This window comes from Mugil cephalus, chromosome 4 (genome assembly GCF_022458985.1).
Source record: "Mugil cephalus isolate CIBA_MC_2020 chromosome 4, CIBA_Mcephalus_1.1, whole genome shotgun sequence".
Taxonomy (NCBI): Eukaryota; Metazoa; Chordata; class Actinopteri; order Mugiliformes; family Mugilidae; genus Mugil; species Mugil cephalus.
In genome coordinates, this window is record NC_061773.1 from 23,476,241 (window position 1) to 23,500,888 (window position 24,648).

At 40.9% G+C, this 24,648-nt stretch overlaps 3 protein-coding genes across 8 annotated transcripts in view; 2 read left to right on the forward strand and 1 right to left on the reverse strand.

Annotated features, from left to right (window-relative positions):
* The first annotated feature begins 682 nt into the window (after positions 1–682).
* spcs1 (signal peptidase complex subunit 1) lies at positions 683–2,171 on the forward strand. Its single transcript, XM_047584083.1, has 4 exons — positions 683–838; positions 1,208–1,267; positions 1,356–1,442; positions 1,623–2,171. The coding sequence occupies exons 1-4, from the start codon at positions 803–805 to the stop codon at positions 1,746–1,748; spliced, it is 309 nt and encodes a 102-aa protein (XP_047440039.1). The 5' UTR covers positions 683–802; the 3' UTR covers positions 1,749–2,171.
* nek4 (NIMA-related kinase 4) lies at positions 2,164–10,394 on the reverse strand. 2 transcript variants are annotated; one of them, XM_047584082.1, is made up of 16 exons: positions 10,148–10,394; positions 8,973–9,239; positions 8,676–8,873; positions 8,036–8,143; positions 7,680–7,834; positions 7,381–7,525; positions 6,275–6,874; positions 6,149–6,193; positions 5,882–6,031; positions 5,068–5,232; positions 4,776–4,842; positions 4,368–4,474; positions 4,080–4,168; positions 3,756–3,973; positions 3,531–3,664; positions 2,164–2,910 (listed from the first exon to the last, which is right to left on the reverse strand). In XM_047584082.1, exons 1-16 carry the CDS (start codon positions 10,253–10,255, stop codon positions 2,812–2,814), a joined length of 2,655 nt encoding a protein of 884 aa, XP_047440038.1. In that variant the 5' UTR covers positions 10,256–10,394; the 3' UTR covers positions 2,164–2,811. The 2 variants fall into 2 exon arrangements, with proteins under 2 accessions (XP_047440038.1, XP_047440037.1); XM_047584081.1 differs by having other exon boundaries at positions 3,531–3,667.
* Positions 10,395–14,549: 4,155 nt separating this feature from the next.
* The window catches only part of camk1b (calcium/calmodulin-dependent protein kinase Ib), a 42,261-nt gene continuing 32,162 nt past the window's right edge, over positions 14,550–24,648 (forward strand). Inside the window, exons 1-3 of one of the 5 annotated variants that reach the window (XM_047582861.1) lie at positions 14,562–14,651; positions 16,095–16,107; positions 19,419–19,532. In XM_047582861.1, the coding sequence (XP_047438817.1) occupies positions 16,097–16,107; positions 19,419–19,532 (125 nt within the window). In that variant the 5' untranslated portion in view covers positions 14,562–14,651; positions 16,095–16,096. Of the gene's footprint in view, positions 14,652–14,879; positions 15,036–15,098; positions 15,837–16,094; positions 16,108–19,418; positions 19,533–24,648 lie in introns of those variants that run through there. The other 4 variants (XM_047582856.1, XM_047582858.1, XM_047582859.1 and 1 more) reach the window with 4 other exon arrangements.

Here is a 24,648-nt window from a genome sequence, read left to right on the forward strand (position 1 = left end):
TCCCGAATATTTATTTTATTTTATTTTTATTAAAAAAAATCAGTTTATTAAACACTGTGGTACACAATCTTCACAATGGCTACATATAATTAGGTAAAACAAAATATGTAAAACATATATCTATCAGAAAAGGCAGCTCTTGACAGATATATAAAGTGCAATCTGAAAACAGAAAAAAGCAGAAAATAAAAAGAGAGGGAAAAACAACAACATGAGGCAATGGTTTTCTTTGCAAATCGTATTTCTCAACCCAGTTGAACAGTTTTATCGCATGTTTTCTCTTCACTATTCTAAGGGGATTAGAAACTCGTAACGTTAACGAATGAAACACATACAATCTAGAATTAATCATCAAGTATTTAAATTTTTGTATGTAAAATTCAGCTTCAGGATATTGTTATTTGAAATAATAATAAAAAAAAATGTTTTTCTGAGACGAAACCGTAAATAATGTCCTTTTGACGAAAGAATATTGGTGTATATGAAGCCAGTCGTATATATCGGTCCGTAATTCTTCTGTGAAAACACAGTGAAAGAAATAAATGGTCTGTAATTTCAATATCTTCACAAAATACACACTTATTCGTCTCAAATCCGAACCAAATAAAATAAAATAATGATTTGACCGTTACATTCAAAGGATTGACCAATCTTAGCACATGCGCAGTAAACACAGGTTTAGACAGGCGGAAGTGACTCAGGGGTCCTTTTCCGTTCACGACGTAGCTTTTCAACCCGGAAGTTGAATTCGTTCGGTCTGTTAGATTCATTCCGTTTGTGTTTGTTCAGTTCAAGTGGAAACATGCTGTCTATATTCAAGTCAATTCCCACGCACATGGTAAGAGATAATTCATTCATGTAACGGGAATTTGCAAAGTTAATCAATCCCATCACATTTAATTTTCACTGTTCTAATAAGCTAAAGCTAACCTACCTAGCGGTAGCTGGTCGCTGCTGTGGTTTCATGGGTAACAGCTGCTGTGTTTGTTTTATTATGTTTTATTATCGACATCCATATTCTGCAAACAAAAGTTTAGCAAGATGAGCATTAATTGTGCATTTTACTTGAGACGCATGTAGATATCAGATGTTTTCTTATATTTATGTAAATATCTCTGAAAGTGGATTACGATGCACTGCACTGACTTCCTGTCACTAACGCTGCATCCTTTTTGACTTTTTTTTCCCATGTCTTATTGTGTTTTAGGATTATAAAGGTCAGAAGCTGGCTGAACAGATTTTCCAGGGAATAATCCTCATCTCAGCGGTAAATGATCAAGATGCCTGTACAGCAACAAAACGTCCCACTGCAATGGCAGGGATTTTTAATGATGAACTTTGTGTTGTGTCTGCAGGTGATTGGGTTTGTGTACGGACTGATCATCGAACAGTTTGGGTGGACGGTGTACATAGTCATGGCTGGATTTGCCATCTCTTGCGTGGTAAGCTTTATATTGTTTGCTTTGCGTGCAGGTACGAAACAGACACAGGATTTTCATACAGTTCGCCCTGTCTGTTAACCTACGACATTGCAGAGTAGGAGGCTTCGAGTCATTGCTGGTTCCCTTGTGTTTGCACAACATGTCATAACTTGTGCATTTTGTTTCTCTCCTCTGCTTCAGTTGACCCTGCCTCCATGGCCCATGTACAGGAAGAATCCTCTATCCTGGCAGCCAATTATACCAGACCGTGAGACCGAGAGCAGCCAAAAACCTCAGGAAAGCATCAAGAAGAAGAAGCACAAATAACTCAGAAACCGTCCCAATCTGGCTGTTAATACGTCTTTTTTATAATGGAAATTACTCCCACTTGCCGAAACATTGGGTACACTGGTGAAACAGAATTCATTCTAATATAACAGTCTTGCACTAAATCCCCCATCATGACGGTTCTAGCGTTCGGTTTAAGTTGAAACCGCATCAGAAAGGTGGTGATTCAACTGTATGGTCATTTTGGAGGAAGTTAAAGCTAAAAAGCTGAAGCTAATATATATATATATATATATATATATGGTGCAGGTCTTTTATAGAAGAATGCATTTGTGTTCACTAGTGTAGCTAATGAACAGGATAGTGGGTGTATGTTACAGTTTGTCTCACATTTCTAGCATTTAGCAAAAACAAATTGTTAGTGTTTGTCAGTCAAATAATAAAGATCTCTCTGTTTCACAACTGCAGTGTTTCATTTTATTGAGATTTTTGTTATCACCACAATTCTTTATTGTTATTCTCAACATTATGGAAAGTAACTGTAAAAAAATACATTCAGGATTCTTTATAAAATTCAAACGTTAATATCTACAATGAGTCTAGTTAACATTATCTCGTGTATAGGAAAATATAACGGAGCAGCTGAAGTGAAACCTAGTGTCATCAAAGATACAGCGTAGAAAACAACAACAATTACTGAACTTCAGCATCATAAATACACTTGGGTTTAAACTATAAGTACATGTAGAAAGACTTGAGTGCTTGAACGTGACCGAACGTTTTGCATAGCCATCATGAGTCCCTTTCTAAGACTGATTTCACATTCTCTGTTCATACTGAAATGAGGTTTAAAGAAGCTTATTTACATACGATTGCCAGTACAAGTGTATCTAGTAACAAAAACAAATGAGGAAACGAGGACTTGAATATGATCAGGCTGAAAAATGTAGCGATGCCACACAACCAGAGTTGTCTTTGGCAGGAATAAGCTCTCAGGTGGTTTCAGAAAGTGTATCCTGTTATACAAGATGTGTCGAAAATCTTTTTCACAAATCGCGACATAGAAATGCAAATGTTCGTGACCCTCATAGACAGTGTTTTTTTAAACCTTGAAGGCCATGTCCTCGAAGAATTTCAGCTGCCTCACCATCACAGCATAGACTTGATACTTCTCATCTCCCATCTGGTCACGAAGACACAGCTGAAAAAAAATTGAGGCGACTCAGATCAGGTCGAAAACACAGGTAAATGAATTTTTCACATGAAAATAATTCACCTGATTTGAACGGAGCGACCAGACTTAGTAGAACTTAGAGGACTTACCAGAAACTCAGCATTTATCAGATTTGGTACATTTAATAAATGTGCCATGTTAAGATTGATCTGAACAGTTATGAAGAATTTATTTATGTGTTGGTATAAAGAAATAGAAAAAAGGAATAGGAATATAGGAATATAAATATGAGCACTTTGCATGAAAAGCAGTTGATGATTTCAACATATCATGTGTAATACTGGCTAATTTTCCTGAGTAAGTACAAACCCAAGTGTAATATTTGTGTTTCACTTGTTTGATTGTGTTTTCTTTGTCTACTGTCAGGACTTCAATTCACAATTTCAGGTTTTTATGCAGATACATAGAACATCCAGAAGGATTCAAATATTTTAAGGCATCATTGTAAATAGTGAGAATGCAGAATCCATGTCCTTTATTGAAAGTCACATACACTGTCAGCCAAAGGTTTGGATGCAGCTTCTACTGAATGAGATATATCAGATTAAGTAAAATCACGATGGTCTGTACATCAGTGTTTCACTTACTTCTCTTTTGGCCTCATCCTCCATCTCCATGATTTCCAGCACTCTGTCCAGCAGCTTGACTCCCAGGCCCTTTACTACGTCTGTCCTCAGCTGCTCGATGGCTCTTCTTATCTTGGCTGGACCAGATGTGGAGCCTTCTGGAGAAACACGCTTGTTAAACACAAGGACGCTTACACAACGACTTACTGAACGATCACAACAGAGAGTTTGATTAAACCGTCTGACCTGTTGGTATTTCACCAAGTGACAGGTTCTCTGCGTCCCCTCGGGTCTTCCCGTGAAGCACCAGCGTGTCCCTGTACTTCCTGTTGAGCTTGAATTCTGGCAGCGCAGTGGAGCCGAATCTCCCTTTGTCCACCTCGTTTCCACCGTCTCCGACATCCATCCTCAAAGTCTGAGTCATCATGTGGACTAAATCGTGCATGTCGTTGGATTCGGCCTTCCTGCAGAGAACCAGTGAATCACCACAGTAACACAAACAAGTCTCAGAAACACATACGATGATTAGATTTAAAGTGACAAGCTAGCGAGCTTGAATCAAGCTCTCACCTTTCCCTGCAGTCTCCCTCTGAACGCTCCGTGGAACTCGTGGATGAGCTGCACTCATCCTCATCCGACCTTTGCTCCAGAAACTTATCCTAAAGTAACACAACACACTCGCTCTTGTGACAGGTTCTGACACTGACTTTTTTTTTAATGTCACGATAACGTTATTTGATAAGCCTTTAAACGGAGAGAAGAGACTAGAGATTGACTTGCTCACCAGCTACCTCTGTTCATTATAGTGTGGATTCATTGAAAAGCAAAGACAAGGCCATACTTTCTGAGTGTCTGTACCTTAGAGCTGGACTCTGTGACTGAAACACATCGCGTGAGAGGGACACTGCAGTGCTCAGCCTGGGAGGGAGTGACGTCATAAGATGCCCTTCGTGCAGAGCTGACACCTGGAGAAAACAGAAAAGGTGTTTGACTCCCAGACTGACGACATGCATAAATGCAGGTGTAGGAGAGTGCATTTGTGAGAATTACTGTCTAATTTTGTTTATGAAGATTCACAGTCGTCCAGTTCATTTTTATAGCTCACAGCAAAACTAAAACCAAGGTGAGTTTTAGGTTTCTTGAAGAAATCCATCCAGTTACTCATGTTTTTGTTTGTTTTTTTTGTTAGATATCCAACATTTATCAATGTTTCTTTTATAGGTCCATCTTAAATGTTCTGTTTTCAGTCGGGAAAAGACTAAGTACCTGGCTGGTTGACGCTCTCCTGAGACTGCCTGAGTCTCCGTCTCTCTCTGGCCGACAAAGGCCGATCCTGAAAATAAAATTATTTTCTGTTAAAAAAAAATAAATGAATAAAATAAAGTAAACTGCATCTGCTGATTTCAGACGGAATATACTACTTTGAACCCCGTATGTTTTATTTATTTTTTTTTTTAAATGATGAACTATGAAGAATTATGACTACAATGTTGATACTGCCTGTTCATACAATATATGTGTCCCACACAGAATAAGGAACAGTTGTGTGGACTCTCACCTGTGGCAGCGCTAACAGTCCGTCTTTACAGGAACTAACTGAAGAGGATGATGCAGTTACATCCGCTTTCTTGCTCTCTGTGCTCCTCCTATTCCTCTTCTTCCCCTCCACAGCTACAGTCTCAGCGGGAGGTTGAGGCAAAGGTCGAGGAGCGGCCGTCTTGGACTAAGAGAGGATAAAACAAGATGAAACAACATTTTAATTAGCCTAACTTACTGCCTTTCATGCTGGTAGAATGCAGAATAATAATTGTATTATTATTATTATTATATATAACAGTGGTGGAAAACAGCTTTCACTCAATGCATTTGTGAAATATTGCATTAAGAATCACTTTTCATGTAACGTTTTTTTTAGTACAATCACAAACAAAATACTAAACAAATCCTAAAACAGCCATTAAAAACTTAAAATTGATTGGTTCCACAAAAATACATGAGAGATTCTGGTACCAGTGCTGTAATTTAGCCCTGCTGCTCCACTGCTCTACTAATGCGGATATACTAAATATTAATGTGATGATTATTTTTTGTTCAGTTTTGAACACATTCTCTGTTATTTGTTGACTTTGATACTGACAATGTTGTGAACTGACTGTTAAGAGTTTAGTTTTGTTAGCTTTTCTTGTAAAAAATAAAGAAAATAAATATAATTTGTATTTGTTTGTGTCTGTCTAATGCAGCCACAAAAAAAAGATTTTTCCACAAATATTTCATGTTAATATTTGAAATTTCTACAGGTGTCCAATAAGTTTTTTCCACCGCTGCATATATAAAATCAAATTTTAAAATGTCTGTGACCTAACATTGTTTACCTTGTCCTGATCCCCGTGTGTCAGCGTTGTGTGCTTCCCTCTGGTTCGTTGTGAGACCGATGGCTCTGATGAGAAGTAGAGGGGAGTTCGGCCTGGAACTGATCGATCAGTCTTGTCGGCTAACGAGGGAGATTCCTCCTGAACAGGCTCCTAAAGGGACACAGTTAAACTTTTTTTACCACAAAATAAATCCTCTTGTTTGTTGTTAGTTGTGTTAAACCAGTGTCTTCTGTGCTTCATTAAGATCAGGTGAATTTTAATGCTCACCAGTGCTGGAGACTCCAACAGCTTTTCAGTAGATTCTAGGTTTTCCTACCAAATCAGAATTTAACACATAAGACATACAGAAGTAATATGACAATATGTCATGAGAAAACTATTTAAGGAACTTACCTGGACGTCTGAATTATGTAAGTGTTGTGCTCGCTTGAAGAGGGTCACTGTGTCATTGTTATCATCCACATTCACAACTCCTCCGACGTTTTCCAGATCTGGGTTCTGTGCGTCAGCTTCTTTGAGTAACTCCATGGTATCGTCCTTATCATCCACATGTGACACTGGTTTCTCCCCCAAAACAGAAAATGTATCCCGGTGGTTTGGTGTGGCCCGTGGTCCACCTTCCACCAAACCATTGGACGCCATCCTCTCGTCTCCTCCCCCACTGCCAACATCTGATCCAGACTTCAGCGGGGGCTTAACGGGGGAGGGAGGGGGAGACGGATCCGGTTTCCCTCTTCCCTTGCTGTCTTTGTTCGCACCGTGAGTCGCAGGTTCATTAGCCGCCCGGTGGTTGGACACGACCGGCTGAGGCTCCTGCACCTGTCTCTTCGCCGGGTCGTCATCCTGCTGTAGGTGGATATCGATGTTGCTGACAGTCGCCAGGGACGATTGGAGGGCGTCAGGCGAGGAGGGTTTGGGTGACGGAGGTTTTTGGACGGCAGAACTCTCTGTCACACCATTACGGCTTTTATGCTGATGGGATTTGTCTTCTTTCTGAGGATGAAGATAAACACCTTCAACTCCACTTGACTGTAAAAAAAACTTGTTATGAGTCTATTCAGCTGCTGTTTCATACTAAACAAGAAAATTATATTTTTATTAATACTGTAATGCTGTACTAGAAATACAAAATACATGGTAATTTAGTTATTTTTAATTATTTGGTCTTATAAATATATATATATCCAAGTTAAACTATTTTCTGTGAAAAAGTGAGAGAAATGTCAGTCAATTAACTTAACTCATGATATTTGAATGAATGAATGAATGAATGAATGAATGAATGAATGCCCTTCATTTTCATTGTGGAAACAACAAAACTGCCAATCTAGACCCGTAGGTGCTACATACAAACTCTATAATAAAAAAAAAGCCCTATATAAAAGCAAGTAGACAAATTTGAATAAATACAACACACTCTCATGCAACATGCGTTCATACATTTTCATACGTTCATGTCGAGTTGCACGTTTGTGAAGCTGTCAGACGCGCTCACTCACCCGTTTGACCCCAGCAGGCGGTTCAGGTTGGGGACTTGGTGGCAGCCTCGGACGTTTCGGCTGACACGACGCCACAGACGATGCACTGTTGTTCCTACCGTCTCCGCTGCCAACTATGGCTTTGTTCCTCGACTTGGCAGTTTTTCTGGAAATGTGGGAACAAATCAAACGTCCGACATCCAACACTAATCGTGACATTTAACGTGTGAGTAAAATCAGGGAAAATAACTTAATATATGAACGTAGACGTAATATAGAAATGTACTTTTGCATAAGAAATAACTTTCAGTGACACCTACTCTTTAGTGGCCTCGAGGAACATGGCTATTTGTCGTTTTATGTAGGGCTGACGTAGGATGAGTTTGACGTCAGGCCTGTCTTCAGGTCTCTTACTCAGCATGCTCTTGATCAGATCTCCGAGCTGGGGATCATATCTACTGGGCATCTGTGGCAGCTGAAGAGAAAAACAGAAAACTGTATTATTTCTAGATTATGAGCGTCTCTTTACATGACAATCATTACTCAGACATGTTTAACCCTGACGTTTTCTGACTTGAGTGTCCTGAAAAGCACAAACAATTAACTCTATATGAGATTTAAGTTTTAACTAATGACAGTTGATTAAAACAGACATATGTGAAAATATGAAACCCACCTTTCCCTCTACAATGCGATACACCAGTGAGTTCATGTCCTTGGCATTGAAGGCGTGTTTCAGTGTGGACAGCTCATACACGCAGCAACCCAGGGCCCAGACGTCTGACTACAAACAGAATGAACTCAACCGTAAAGAAATCTACAAAAATTGTAAAGACCCTGAATGAAAAGGGGGAACCCATCAATATCTGCATGTACTCCAGCTGTGAAGGTTGTAAAAGTGTCACCCAAGCACCACTGCAGAAGTAGTGAACATACTGTATGTATTCAGTTTACTTCTAGTAGTGTGGACTTCATCAGTTAAGCCTGAGTGTGGCCAAGATAATGAGTTACTGTACTGTTATTATTACTTTTGTCAACATATGCCAGATTTAAATACTGTTAAATATGTGTTACAGTACAGTTTATTTTGTGCTTAGAAGTAGAAAACAGTAGAAAACTAATGTCTGTGTCTTTCTTTATGTTCGCTATCATATCAAATATGTTCTGATTTGTACACCAAGGTGAATGTCTGTCTGGAGAATAAGACATCCCTGCCCTCTATCCTCTATCCTCTGCCCTTGGATAATTTCAGTGAAATCAGTCAGTAATGTGCATGTCCTTCCTTTAAACACCCAGAACCAGATAAATAAAAATACCTTGTGGTTATAGGGTTTATTAGAGAACAGCTCAGGACTCATGTAGTAAGGGGTCCCGATGAGCGTGCTGGCCATATCATTCTGGTTCTCCAACACGCGTGCAATGCCGAGGTCCCCGACTTTGATGATGTTCGTCTTAGTCAGGAAGATATTCTGCGTTTTAAGGTCCCGATGAAGAATGTTCCTCTCGTGCAGGTACTGTGTCGAGCAAAATTACAGCAATCACTTTCCATGTCACGTTCTCAGGGAAAAGAAGAACAATTTGCCGTTTGCTCTCACTGTCGGAGTCTACTGTACCTGCAGCGCCATGGCTATCTGGACAAACCACTCCACCACCTGCCTCTCAGGTAACAGTTCCCCTTTTTGCTGCTTGAGCCTGTGATAGAGGTCGCCGCCTTCGCAGAAGCCCATCACGATGTACAGCTGACAGTCGTCTCCTTCCCAAGACTCCCTGTACGTCACGATGTTGGGATGTCGGAGGCGGGACAGTAGCTGCGCCTCCTGCTCGGCCGCACGGCGCTCACGCTTGGAGGAGGTGGTTAGATTCAGCTTCTTTATAACATACTGGGGGAAAAAAGGGAGGAAGACACACGGGTTAATGCTGCAATCATATGTATCAATACATAATCAGAGATTAAAAACCATAAATAAGACCCACATGAGCATGAAATCTAATGGCGGTGAATTCAACGTAGTTGTGTATGTTATATTTTTATCAAGTGTTAATACAGAATTGACTGTTTTAAAGCAGGGGTTCACAAATATTATCAACATTATCTCCACATGATGGTTGAGTATAACTGGAGTATTGTGTAGCGTACTCTGTGCTACAGTTTGTATGAAAAGTGCTATACAAATAAATTCTGATTGATCATTCAATGAGTTGTTTTAAAGAGGAATTTTAAACCACGTCACTTCAAAATATGTATGCATGTGGAGGAAGTCACTGTAGCCATCATAATGGTCCAAAGATAAAGACAGAAAGCTATATATTAATGTCTAGGTCAGGGCAGTGGACATATTTGGCTAAATTAACTCTCAAGTTCTCCCAAAGTCTTAAAAGAAGCATTACCATACTCCAGCTAAGAGATGGTAAGTACAAATTATGCAATAAAGCGTTGTTTTATGGAGGTATTTCATAGAAAACAACTAATTATTATGTATACAGTGCAGGATGTCACTATTTTCATCATCCATAGATATAAAACTATATATTAATATCTACGTCAGTGGACATATTTGGTTAAATTAACTCTCAAGTTAACCACAAAGAACCATTAGCTACCACATGATGATGATGATGTGATAACATAAAACACAAGCTAGACATGTTAGCATCATTGAGGCGAGCTTTAATCCAAGCTAACTGTGCTATATAACGCGGACTCTACAAAAACATTAAACCTTTGGTTAAAAAAGTTGCACATTTTTAACATTTGTGAGCTGGGTTTAAATTCAAACACGCTTCTCACCTGTTTTCGGTCCGTTTTGTGTTTCACCAAGTTCACCTCCCCATAGCTGCCTTTCCCGACGACCCTGATGAAATTATAATTATTAATCATTTTCTCATAACGCTTCATAGCGTCATAGCATAAACGCGGAAAAAGGCAGCGGCGCTATTTCATCCCGTAATCCGGCCGCGGAGACGCGGAAAACATCGTGAAAGTAAGTATTTGCTGAGATTTTTGGAGACGCAGGAAATCATCGGCGCTCGATAGTTTTTCGTCACTAGGCAACAGGCAGCGCCGAGTCAACGTTGCTGAGAGACGGAAAAGGAAGCAGCGCCACCCAGTGTCCGGAGGCCATAATACAGCATTACTTTTTAATTACATTTTTTATTTTATTTTTTTATTTATATGGCGATAATAACAATAAAAATCGTCTTTGAAAATTTATGATGATACAGATACAAGATGATGTTACATGACTGTTTGAGAATGTAAGAGGTAGGCAGGTTGGAGAATTGTTCATTCAGGTATGTTCGGATAAAGATAGGAGGCAATGAAGACTGGGTAGGTGGATGAGACCAAGAAAACAGATGTAGTTTATGGAGATCAAGTGGTCAAAAACACACAACTCACATGCAGATGGAGGAGGAGTAGAGGAGGATAAACCAAAAGATAAACCATGCAAGCTTAGAAAAGTTGGCCTTATGTGCAAGCTGACCTTTAAAATTATTTAATGGGCTCTCAACTTAATAGTAAATGTGCCAATGTTAGCTGGCTGGCTAATTTCCAACTGTAGTCCTTTTGGTAAGATGTTTTAAAGACCGTTACCATATCTGTGAAAAAAAGAAAAAAAAAAGTCAAAGTTGTTAAAATTACAAAGCAAAAAAAGTAATTCATCGCTAAAAAACTGGGCATTAGCCATTAGGCTGGCTCAAAGCTACAACAAATACAAAGATAAAACAAATATAGACAGGCAATAGACAAACAACGTGCAGGCTAAAAGGCAGATCCAGCTAATGATGTTCACATATTTGGTTATTGAGAAGCAGGTCCTTCAGGTGGAGACTAAATGTATTTTCTTATGTCAATAGGTGTCATATTCCATAGTTTATAAGCTCTCACAGAAAAGCACAGTTCACTAAAGACCCTGAATCTCACAGTTCCCTCTGAGGGCAGACTTTGTTAGCTTTGCTGGACGAAAATCATCCTTCTATCCTTCACATGTACATAATTACATAATAAAATTAATAAAATACACAATTTATTAACACAATTATATATTATGAAGTCTTTTTTTTTTTACATATGTTGAGAGAATGTAAAAAGCAGCTTGGACAGTAATGTTTTCTTCATAAAAAAAGAGGACTGTGTGTGATACAGACGGTAAATGTAATTAATGATGTTCTACAGCATCTTTATCAATATACACAAGAAATACAATGAGTTTAAACCATCCGTTAACACAGACTGAGTCGCGTGCGGGCTTTGAGCTGTGGAAAACCCCACAAGTCAACCAGAGAGCAGTTTTAACGGTTTGCTTCTTGCTCATGGGCACTTCCGCCACTGATTAACCACTATTCCACCACCACAATAATACTAATTCTGTAACAAACAAGTACTCAAAATGTCTTTGAATTATTACATATTTTTTAAAAAGCTTTTTAAATGCTCAAAATCTGCAAAATGAATTTAAAAATAGATCGTTTTAGAGCCGGAGGGGGTCAGAGTGTTGCGGTTCGTCCTGTTTTTAATGTGTGAAGTTAAATAGTGCAACATTAAATAAGTTGGAACATCCAGTCACAGTAGAGGACAACCCTACCCTCTGCATTAAATGAGAGAGCACTTGAATCGATGGCTTTGCAGTTCCAGGTGGGAACTTGCCATGAACTTGACCTTGCACGTTCGGGGTCATGTAATCCACTAGATGGAGCGCTAAACCATCATAAGCTGACACAGCACAAACCAGAGAGCAGTGCTCTCCACACAGAGGGAAGTAACTAAGAAATAAATTGATTCTGGTTTTATTTTATTTTTATTTTATTTTTTAGGTTATACAGCAGTTTGCAAAGACTAGACCTGATGCAACATTTATGAATCCTCAACTCGAGATCCACAATCTGTCCAACCGTATGTAAAGTAATTAAACTAAGCATGAATAAACACATTGAGACATTTTATTAGGCGCATAAACTAATAATACACGTGATTCTGTAATGCCCCACTCAGCACAATGAGTCATTTTACTACTCACTACTTCCACTCTCTATATTCACAACTGTCCTCGTAATTTAGAAAGAGGGACTTTCACTCGTTATCAGGTATTTTCTCTGTTCTACGAGTTTGACTAGTTTGACTTGTCTCTCAAAAGAAGACACTGAGAGTGAGTGAATGAATGCGTCTTAAAGTGTCCTCGCAGCTGTGATCAAGACATTTTGGCTTCTGATCCATCTTTAAAGTACAATCACTTGCCAGTTCGTTAAACACGCTGATAAAAACACAGCAGCTTCATGTGCGATACCCATTAGCGTTTGTCTTCATTCGTGAATGTCATTATGTGTATAAACCACGTCTGCCTTTATTTAACTTTAGCTAATCTTATCTCTTAGCTTCGTGAAGTTTATGGTATTCTGCTTTTGTTTCAAATAACCCAGAGAGCCGTGTTTTCATTTTGGAGACTGTGATTTGTGTTATTGTCAAATAGCATTTTATTTATATGTATTTTTTTTAGGTTTATGGGCAGTGTGCACGTACATTAATCAGCGTCAAAGGTGTGAACAGATGTGTGCTAGTTTCCATCTGTAGTCCAAAAGAAAAATACAAAACAACATCCAACACAGACCCACGGGACGTACAAAGTTACCCACGACACCGCGCTACACAAAACACCCAATCTATAAGGCTATAATACTATAAAGTGAAAGGTACAATAAAGTGCCTCGTGTAAATCGTGATTAGTCTACAATAAAAACATTTATACAATTCCTAGTTCGAATGGTGTAAGGATATTTGCATTAATTCCTAAATAAAGTGCCTATAAAATGATTTGAAATGATTTATTACCAACACAAATGCCTCCACTGATCATTCATTCATAAAAAAGGATTGTATATTATTTTGACCACACTTTATTCTAAATAAAAGAAACACGTTGGTGTTTAATTCAACATAGTTTAACCTTTGTATCATCTGTGGGGTCAATCATCTCTAAACATGTGTTTAACATGACTTAATCTGCTTCATATTTAAATTACTTTTCCTTATTTAATGGGGACACTGGCCTTGACACAATATGTAAAAAAAAAAAAAAAAGTGTTAGTAAATATGAATGTAATAGGAAGATTTAACAACACCACAAACGACATCCTTCAAAATGATCGTGCAGTTGAATTTCCACTTTTCTTATTCAGTTTTGACAAATATTGAAGTTTACATGAGTCATGAAGAAAGATTTAGTCCTGGTCTGTTATATTATAACGCATCCACTTATATATATATATGTATATTACAGTATTAGTTTGAGGCTACCTATCGCCACTGCTATCTTCACCATCAGCAATAACACTTGCAGTTTGTGGAGACTAGTCCAACGAGATAAACTGAACCAGTATCTATCTCAGCTGATCAGTGATCACGTGATACACATACACCGTTTTGGTTTTCTCTAAAAATCATTGACCTGCCTGTGAGAACTCTATCACACACACACAACCATCACACTCGTCTTAGCAGGAAACATCACCAAAGACCCCTCAGACACACACCTACACACAACAAATCTCTCTCTCTGACTCCAGCAAACACACAACCACAGCACATTCTCACATAACATAGTTGAGCCATGTACATTCCTACAATTTATTTCCCATGCACCTTAGACTTTGGAGTGGCCTCGTCCAAGCCCTGACCTGAATCCTGTTGAAATGCCGTGGCGTGACCTTAAGAAGGTGGTTCACGCTCAAAAAAATCCTCCAATGTGGCTGAATTACAGCAATTCTGCTAAGATGAGTGGGACAAGTGCTGTAAAAAGACTCATTGCACTTTGTGGGGTAAACACCTTTTCCACACACGGGCCATGTAGGTTTGGATTTAGTTTTTCCATTAATTACACCAACCTTCATTTTGTGTTTACTTCTGCTATCTTCCATTAATATTTACATTCCTTTGACGATCTGAAACATTTAGGTGTGACAAATAAGAAAATCCGGAACACCCTTTTTTCCACACCACTGTTGTGTTTCCTTGCTCCCATACGTTACCATAAAGTGGCAGTAGCAATGCAGGTTTCTTTTATTCATTTATTTTATTTATTGCACCGAAACCATATCTCAGGGACGACCTCTGGTGCAGCAGCAGGAGCCTTCACCTGTGCGGCACAGCTCGGCCGCTGATTGGTCGGCTGCCCTGAGGTTACGTCAGGGAGGGGGGCGCTGGTGGCGAGGATAGAGGCTCAGAGAGAGGAGAGCGCTCCGAGCTGGAGACACAAGCGGACACTAAACCTCCCCGACTGCAGATTTATTTTTTTATTCAGGTAGGCTGCCTTTCCGTCAAACTTTTAATTCATCGTGGTTTTATTATCAGCTGTTTTCCCGTGGAGCATATGTCTCGGCTTAGCTGTCGCCGTAAAAATGCGCTCCAGCCACGAATTAACTCCGCGTTCTTTGGACTTTTTCTTTCGCAGGAACGCGCTGATAAAACTCCCGGGGAGCGGGGACGGGAGGGGAGGGTGGGTTTCGCGACTTTTTTATAAATAACTTGTACGGCAGATAACAGCAGACGGGTCGCGCTTTTACTACTGGCGCTCACACCGCGAGGACCTGCGCGTGCGGCTTGGTGGATCAGATACTGGCGCGGCACATGCAGGGAAATGAAGTGATGTTCCAACTCCTCTGCCTGTGCCGTCAAGTTTAATCAGGTGTGACTGTGTGCAGGGGAGCACATGATCTTTTATAACAGACGCGACGCGATGGTTTTCTCAAGAAACATGACGATCATCCAGCTCCAGGGCTTTAAGTGCATTCATCTCTCTGCTCCCTTTTCTTCTTCTTCTTCTTCTTCTTCATCTTCTTCTTCCGTCTATGGGATCTTGCTTATCAATTAAGAGGCTCACGTTGAGGAGATTTGCTGTGCGTCATTGACACCGGCTGACCAATCACACACGCCGTTAGCACATCTCCTTCTATGCCATTCAGACGCTGGGTGCACACAAGAGTTGATGCTATGTTTTTTCAGACTTGCCGGCAGTTAAAATTTCTATCCAGTCACTAGGGAAGTTAAGCAATGGTTAAAAGCGAGCATGCTTTCCTCTGCATGCTTTTATAACAAGCTGCAGGCTCTTTGAATCTCTGGTTTAATGGCTGTTGTGCATATCTTTGCACTAAGTCACCAGTTTACGGCAGGGTAGCTGCATGGCTCTGGTTTCACGTTTTCGTCTGAAACCAATTAAAAAAAAAAAAAAAAAAAAAAAAGCCCCAAAGACATAGCTCTGAACCAAAAAGCCATTTGCCTTCCAGTGAATTGTCTTTAGCTGGAACACTGGAAATACCTGTTACTGCGCGTGGTGCCAGAGTTCCTCACACACACTGGAGGTGTGCACAGCTGAGTTGTCTGCTGAGATAATAATAGTACAGCAGAACCAAAACTCAACACGAGCCCGTGTTTAAAGACCAAACAGGAGCAGCCTGCGAGTGTTTTGGAAAAAGCTGAAGAATAACAGGTTGTTTCCCGGAGATGTTTTAATTCGTGTTATCTCTTTCACGTGTAACATTTCTTTGTCTTGTTTGCGTGCTCGACTCAACTCTGTGCGTGTGTGTGTGTGTGTGTGTGTTTGTGTGCGCAAGCGTCGCCAAATATGTTAACGCCACTGCAGTAGATTTCACGCTCAAACTTGTAAACACATGTCATTTTTGTCACATTTAACTGTGCTCGCGCGTTTGTGTGTGTCTGTATTTCTTCTGTCCACTGCACATCACAGGAATGGGAAACCAGTGAGTACAGCAACTCTCTCTCTCTCTCTCTGTAAACCTTAAGCAACGGCGAATGTTGCATGTCACCTTCTACTCTAGGGAATGTGGTTATGATGCCGTTCGTCTCCCTCTTCAATCCTGTTGCTTACTGGGGTTTGAGCAGCTTCACCCGCTGGCCAAAGCTCACGTCGTCAGAGGACATTTGGGTGGGGGTGGGGGTGGGGTTTCTTTTGCCCTCTGTGTGCTCACGTTATAGTACTTGCATGCGTCTCACCTGTCCTCTTCCATGTATTTAATGTATCTTTGCCCTTTTTTTCTTGCCCCTGCGTGTCTGACACATTATTATTCTCCTGTTTGTAGCATTCGTCTGTTTGGAAGAACCGACACCCCCACCCCCCTCCCTTGCTCATCACTGACAATGTTGTTTCGTTAAAAATGTGTTGTTTGAGGTGTGATATAAGTTGCTGAAAGTGCATCCTGGAGAAAGACCGAGGTGCATGTTGGCTTTTTGCTTGGATGAATTGTCACCCCTGTACCCGAAAACGGGGCAAAAGGCTAAATGCACTCGTGGATTTTAAAATGACTTTGATGTTCACTATCACTCATTCTCAGTGCATGAATTACCATGAATCTACATGTATCTCCATATGAGCAAGGTGAGATGCTACAAACAAGCAGAGTGTGAGAGGTGTTTTGTTGTTTTTTTTTTCCGCTGTTTTGTCTGGCTTCATTTTATTCAGCGCGGTCATGTGCTGTCGCAGTTATTTTTTAGCAGAAACATTATTTCTGCTTGGTCGTATGCAGATCTGCATCTAAAGGCCCGGTCGCTGTTTCTTCATCGCATGAGTTTAAGGGATATTCTGCTGTTATTTATAAGATTGTGGGTTACGTGAAGCAAATAAATCTTAGTTAGCACAATTATAATGACGTACTCCGATCAGGCATAACATTATGACTACCTGCCTAATATTGTCTCCAAAAGACACATCAGAGAAAGGACATGGGTCCTTCTGAGGGTGTCCTGAGGTGTCTGGTAACAGGATGTTGTTGCTCAAGGGCCTATGGGTTTGTGGATCATCCCACAGATATTTGATCAGTTTAGGTTCTAGTGAATTTGGAGGCCAGGTCAACACCTTGTGGTGTTTTTCATGTTTGTCAAGATGTCATGTTTGTTAATAGACCATCAGTTTCCTCAGAAATACACGTATGACAGATTGAAGAGTGGAATAGAGTTAAAGTCTATTCGTTATTCTTTATTCTCCACACGGGTTATTAGGCTGCACTAGGAGATTCGCTTTAACAAACATTTCACTGGACTTCCTCTTACTGCTTCCGTTAAGCACGAATTGAGATACACTTCCTTTTAATTCAATTGCTCCAAATAGCATGCAAAGTGATGTGGTGTAGAATCAGTTGGATGTGCATTTGAATGTTAACTGCAAATTTTGTTCCTTTTTCTTTTGATACCAGTGTTCCTTAAATCGACCGTTCCATCAGGTGCACGCAAAGTTGTACAAATAACAAAAACAAAAGAAGCAGTAAAACCTAACAGCACCTTCTCCTCTCTGCAGACACGCGTGTATCAGATGCCTGAAGAGTTTATCCAGATATTGTTCAACTAAAAATAACGTACTGCAGCCAGCCGTTGGCATGATTTCCAGTTTAACCGCCACCTGCCATTAGACACCGAAGCAATTTAGACTCTGCGATACCATAGCGACATAGAGATTCCATGGCGACACGCATGGAGCCGACTTCTTGCATCAATGAAGGCAGCAAGAGAGCCGCCACGTGAATGTGTGTGTGTGTGTGTGTTTGTGTTGGTGTGTGTGCAAGGCTACTGGACACATGTGAAGAAGAATCCACTTTATTAATGCCAGCGAGTGCTTGTGTGCCGCAGTCATCCGCTAGAAGAGCCACACCGACCCCGGTGTTAAGCCTTCCTCCGTTTATGGCTTAATGCCTCTCGCACTCGCAGTGAGTTGATTCTGTGCTAATCAGAAGATGATTAACTTCGCGATTACATGGTGTTTAGCAAAACAGCCCCTGTCCGGGACGATATGTCATGCCATCTCATATAGAGAGAAGTTGCCGGGCAGGCAGCAGGAACAGAGGATTGGAGAATGCTGATCTGAGCGGAGCTATTTTAGTCTCGCAGGTCTTGATTTGTTATGAGGCACATCTCAGCGGTGACTTTCTTCTGAGAGGTGAAGATGGTGATGGTTGCATGTGCCTTTGTTAACTTCACACCCAATTGAGTGTTAATTTGGATTATAAACGTTGCGCAACTTAAGTAGATTTACATGTCGCACTTAAGACTTTTAATAATTCAAAGCAACGCGCTTCCTCAGAGACGCGTCTTAAAGTCTGAGTCATCATTGTTAACTCAGTCCCATCACTTGTTGGCTGTGTCATAAAAACTTAAACCCGCAGAGTTTACATATTAACTTCGCAGAGCCTGGACTTGTCTCTTGGCTTTCTCGGCCATAAATTCCTCACTTGTTGATCATAAAAGGCCTTGAACCTGACAACACTGGCACAAGTTTTCACAAAAAGGCCAAGTTAAGGAAGCAACCGTCGCAAGAATTGCAGCCGCCGCCGTGAACAGCCGTGAACAGCCGTGAACAGACCTTGCAGGTTCGGTTAACGGGCGTCGACAGGTATTTGCCTGCGACAAAGTGTTTCAGTGCGATGGACAAGAGGGGGACTGGACCTGTTTTTTCAGTGTCACGGGAAGACAGTGCTGAAGAAGAAGCAGGATTTGTCGCTTACTTCAGCGACTTGAGACACATGTGGTTGTTGGTGTAAGACATAACGTTGCAGCTGCAGGCTTGTACCAGATCTGGTTGTAATTTGGTAATTTACTTTTGCACCATAAAATTTTCACTTTAACATAACTTTCAGCTGTAGTGGGTGCTTAACATAACCCTAACATTAACAACTAACCCACAGACGAGTGTTTTCCTAATTGGGGACATGGCTTTTTGTAGCCAGTTGCACCAGATGTCCCTAATTACCCGGCCCCGAGTTTAGTGTGTGTGCCTGAAAGTGGCATGAGTTACACACACAAGCACAAGCAAACCCCAGATATGCAGCTTGTAAAATACAATAGTTACAACATAATAATGTTGTCACAGTAATCGAGTCTACCTTTAACTAGTGCCAGGATGCAAATAAAACTGCCTTAATAAATACAGGAAGCGTGGATTAACGCTGTAATGTTTCCTTACTATCACTGTACTATCACTAAGGTATTGTAAAATGTGAGCGTTGGCACTTAAACGGATATTAAAGAGCGTTTTTTCCCTCCTTATTCTCTTCTTCCTCACTAGCATTGTCTCTGACCGTCACAACAAGAAGATGCCGCTGGGCGAGGACTGCCACGCGTGGAAAAAAAAGACAGCGGACGTGAAGGAGATGTACGACTTCAAAGAGATCCTGGGGACGTAAGTGCGCCGCTCCGAGCTGCAAAAAAACCTTCCGTGTGTCAGCTTTGCATCGTGGCTTTTTCACATCCAGGGACACAATGATGCTATTTGAATAAAGCCTGTGCGGTTTTTACCTTGCCATGTGTTTGTCCAAGGTTGTTATCGCTTCTAAACTCATGCTTTGTAACCAAGGTTTTTACCTTCTGCAACGCCAGACGTTCGTTTCCCGTACGCGTTTGAGATTGAGCGCGGTGTTTGCCAGACTCTGCCTGACTCCCCGGGGCTGAGTGATGTGTGACACACTGCGTACCTGTCAGTCAAAAGCAGCTACACCTGTAATTATGGAGAAATAATTAAATCAGTGAGTCACCCATGGGGAAGTTAGCCGTCGAGGTCATAACTGTAAACATGTTTATATAGTTGGACTTTTAAACATGGCGGTCCGGAGGGACGGACTTGAGGCCTCAAAGAGTTTTTTTTGTCAGTTTTAGCATATTTTTTTTCTCCACTTTCTTCGTAGGTTGCTGCTCGGTTATAGCCCGCGGTTGCAGCACTGTCTGTTTTTTTTGTTTTTTTGCATCTGTGCCTGCTGGGTATTAATCGTCTGTCAGTTTTGTCTGTGTTTATTCAGACCAGGTGCTGCAGTGCAATTTTGTGTTTGTTTTGCGGCTCTCGCTTCACCCGCTTACGCAAGCTTTTGTGCTCCTTTTATTTTTGCGCGCGCGCACACTTAAAGAGAGAACAAATCCATTTTAGAAAATACAAATGACACCATTCACACAACGGGCACGAGTTTAGAAATTTGTAAACCTTTTGCACATATGTTTAATTTTGAATCCATTAGGTGTCGGCGTCATGTTAGCAGGGTTAGCTCGGTCATCATGCGCTCATGTGCTTTTCGTGCACTCTTCAGTGAATTCTCGATAGCCCTCCAGTAAGTGAAAAGCACCACTAAACGTAGAGCCCCATAAATCACTGTGGATTTGAGTCAACACTTCTGGCACAGTGTCAACGACAACAGAACACGATACACTTGAGTTGAAAGATACTACTGAGTTACATTAGATTGTGGCTCATAAACAGGGGACGTCTCAAAGGAATTAATAAACAGTGTTCATGGTAGTTGGGGTGGCAACACAAAACGGTTTTATATAACTACACTGATCAGGCATAACATTATGACCACCTTCCTAATATTGTGTTAGTCTAACCCGTTTTTTTGTGTGTGTAATGTCTGTGTCAGCCTGCATGTGTCATTGCTATGGGGTGGGGGTGCATCCACGCGAATGAATGTCAGGTCCATAAGTTTCCCAGCAGAACTTTGAATCGTCACAAGATGGTCAATGTTATTTACTTCTCCTGTCAGTGGTTTTAATGTTGTGGCTGATCAGTGATGACTCTTGACTCGAGGAATCGAGAAATATCCGCAGATGAGATGAACTGCACCTAAAAAAGACATTTTATCTGTGATTGTCTTCAAATGTTGCTGCAGCTAGTGAGTGTGTTTTTAGCATGAACGCATGTCAGCACGTTCAGAAATAGCTCAGGTGCAAGGACCTGCTTCTATTTAAACGTCTGCTTATGTTTCTATATTCACGCTTTGAAAAGTGAATTGAATCAGACTTTAAAAAAGCAAGTGTTTCAGGACTGGTTTTAAAAGTTTAACGGCTGCCAGAGGCTCAATCAGCCACCGAATGCACTCGTCTAAGTTCCCTGTTATCAGTGTTTTCTGATAAGAGCATAATATCGTGGATATTATTGTTTCCCTAGTGCAGTTGTTTTTTGTTTTTTTTGCGTGTGTGTCTCCTTATTTTCTGTTCTACTTTTCTTGCTGCCTCAGAATCTCCCTTAAACCTCTTAACTTTTGAGGACATTGTGCGCCTGTTTGCTTTATCCATTTGCCTCAGTGGTCACGCTTGTTTTTTTTTTTTGTTTTTTGTTTTTTTTACTTCAAGAATGCACGTCTACCGCTTGCCATGTGTAAAACTGGTTCTGTCGTCTCCTAACCCTACTTATATGGCAGTCTATGCTATATTTATGCAAGCGAGCAGAAATGCCATTCTGGGAAAAAAAAAAATCCGAATGTAATTTGGCGCTTGCAACAATACAGCACAATCCATCACCAATGCAGAGTTTCTGCTAGGGTTGACATGGTCCTCTTTGTCTAAGTGGTCCTGCTGTCCGTCACACTGTGAAACGTTTGCCCGTGCGTTCCCAAACTCAGTTTCAGCTCAGACCGTGCAAAGCAAAATCTTTGTTTTATGATCCTTAATCGTGGGTGTTTGTGACATGTCGCGAACCAGGATGTTTATCCAAGGTGTCTCGTGTGTCGCTCGAAGCGCCTTTCGCGTGGACATCCTTGTTAATCCAGGATTCTGTTGTGTGAGCACTGCCTGAGTCTAAGATGTGACTGAAACTTGTTTTGTGAGTTTCTCAAACCTTCCCCCAGCTCCTGTCGTTTCACCTGTGGAACGAGAAAGAAAATGGTCAAGGCTTAATGAAAAGGATTTGAAATAGCGTGGTAAAATGTTAAATGTTAGTCATAGCATCTCAATGGGCGCTCACGATTCCTCCTGTCTGTACTGTATTGTGTAATAAAGACTAAATTCCAACCTGTGAAGGACAACATAAGCACTGATCAGAAATTTAAAGACTTAACAGACTCAAAATTGTCGCCACCTTAAATATATCACAATCTGAGTATAATGAACTTCAATTAAAAGAACATAAAAGCGATTAATAAAATACTGAGTGTTTTTTTAAGCAGCTTTTGTGCAGCCTTTGTTTCTCTGTCTCCCCTTTGCTCACTTTGAACTCAAAACTTGTGTCCTGTCCTTTTGCTTGCATCCTGTTTAATGGGCTAAATTTCACCAGCTGAGCCTCTGTGATGGGTTCATGCGCGAAAATGCTTTCCCTTCCTTTCAACCCTTTCATTGTCTTTCCCTCCAGTTCTCCACCTGCCCCCGGTTCGGGGCTGAGCGTGTTTATGGAGAGATCACCAGCTCACCGCATCACTCAGCTGTGCGCCTCATTCATTTGCCATTGCTGGATTGTTGTCTTGGTAACAACAGGAGACACTTTCCATAATGGACTCAAACAGTCACTATGGAAACAAAGTTTTTGATTGCTATTAATAATCCAGCACCGGGTGCATATGTGTGCATTGTGCCAGAGATAGGCTCGATTTCTATTTTATAGGAAAAACGCAGGAAAATCCACACACCTTTCTGTATCGATGCAGCCGCGTTTGTTGTTCAGAGCCTCCGGGATGGAGCCGGTGAAACACGTCACTTTACATATTCTGAAACAACACAAAAAGTTCAATTTGTTGTTATTATAAATTATTATAAATTTTTGAAAAGTGCAAAAACATATCATACAAAACATGACGAGTGCAACACACAGTACAAATACAAACTGTCTTTGCTTCGTCTTTACTGACACAAACATCAGTGACTTGAAGAACCAGTGTTTTGGTTCGCGTTGATAACCCCCAGCTGCAGCCACATGTTTTTCCTAATCAAAACAGATGGGGATTAATAATGCACAAACAGGGAATGGCACTTTCACTGCAATCAACTCTAATCCTCTCTCGCCTCTTTTTTTTTTCTTTTTTCATTTCAGTTACTTAATCTATCCCACTTCACCCTCGCTTTATCTCTCTTTCTGTCCGGGTCCGACCCAGCTCAAAACCCTTGTTTTCTGTTGTCACAAACCCAGCTCCATTTTGGCTCCACCGTCCCCGTCACCTGCTCTGCGTTTCCTGGTTTCCCACTGTGTTCGCTGTTGAAAGGGGACCCCGCTGTATCTCCGCTGCCCTTTGATTTTCAGCAGAAATTAAAGTGTTCATTATACGGAGACGCACAACTGAGCATTAGGCCACGCCACAGATCCTCTTCTGGGTTCATGGCAGTAAAAAGTGTTGGTGTTAATAGTTTATTGTCATAAATTAACAAAATGCAGTGAATGAACAGAAGAGAAATCTAAATCAAACTACCCTTTGCCTTCAAGACAGCATCAGTTCTTCTAGACACTTGCACACAGTTTTTGAAGGAACTCGGCTGGTAGGTTGTTCCAAACATCCTGGAGAACTAACCACAGATCTTCCTCAGATGCTTCTGTCTCTCTCTTCATGTAATCCCAGACACACTCCATGATGTTGAGATCAGGGCTCTGTGGGGGCAATGCCATCACTTACAGGACTTCTTGTTCTTCTTTATGCTAAATATAGTTCTTAGTGACCTTGGTTGTATGTTTTAGGGTCTTTGTCCTGCTGCAGAATACATTTGGGTCCAATCATGCGCCTCCTAGATGGTATTGCATGATGGATAAGTATCTGCCTGTATTTCTCAGCATTGAAAACACCAACTCCATTTGCAGAAATGCAGCCCCAAACTTGCAAGGAGCCTCCACCATGCTTCACTGTTGCCTGCAGACACTCATTATTGTAGCGCTCTCCAGCCCTTTGGTGAACAAATTGCCTTCTGCTGCCATTTTCCTGCACCTAGTTCCCATGTTTTCATACATAGCTGAGTCTCTTGGCCTTGTTTCCATGTCAGAAGGATGGATTTTTGGCTGCAACTCTTCCATGAAGGCCACTTCTGGCCAGATTTTTCCAGACAGTAGGTGGGTGTACCTGAGTCCCACTGGTTTCTATCAGTTCTGAGCTGATGACTCTGCTGGACAAATTCTGATTTCGAAGTAAAATGACATTAATGTGTTTTTCACCAGCTGCACTAAGTTTCCCTGGACGCCCACTGTATCTACGATCCCACAAAGTCCCTGATCCCTACATATAAGGACTGATGCTGGTTTAAAGGCAAAGGGTAGTAACACCAAATGTTGACGCAATTCTTCTTTTCTTTGCTCACTTTGCATTTTGTAAATTGATCATGTATAATGACTTTTGTTCCACTTGGCTTAATTTTAGAAGGCGTGTGCTGTAAAATGATTTCCAAACTAGCTAATCCTGTTGCAATATTCAAGTCTCTCGTTGCCCTTTCTGCATTGTTCAATTTTTCCTTCAGTGCCTGGAAACAGCTCTTTTCTTTTTTTTAAAAAAAAAAAAAAGCATTCCCACACTCAGCTGCAGGCTTCAAGATTTCTCTACTGATGACAAACTGCACACACGGAC

Coding starts and splice junctions, on each gene's coding strand:
- spcs1 (XM_047584083.1), top strand. CDS start 803: ATGCTGTCTATATTCAAGTCAATTCCCACGCACATG. Junction 839..1,207: donor AGTCAATTCCCACGCACATG/GTAAGAGATAAT, acceptor ATTGTGTTTTAG/GATTATAAAGGTCAGAAGCT. Junction 1,443..1,622: donor GATTTGCCATCTCTTGCGTG/GTAAGCTTTATA, acceptor CCTCTGCTTCAG/TTGACCCTGCCTCCATGGCC.
- nek4 (XM_047584081.1), bottom strand. CDS start 10,255: ATGAAGCGTTATGAGAAAATGATTAATAATTATAATTTCATCAGGGTC. Junction 6,194..6,274: donor TACATAATTCAGACGTCCAG/GTAAGTTCCTTA, acceptor CTGATTTGGTAG/GAAAACCTAGAATCTACTGA. Junction 4,843..5,067: donor GACTGTTAGCGCTGCCACAG/GTGAGAGTCCAC, acceptor TTTTATTTTCAG/GATCGGCCTTTGTCGGCCAG.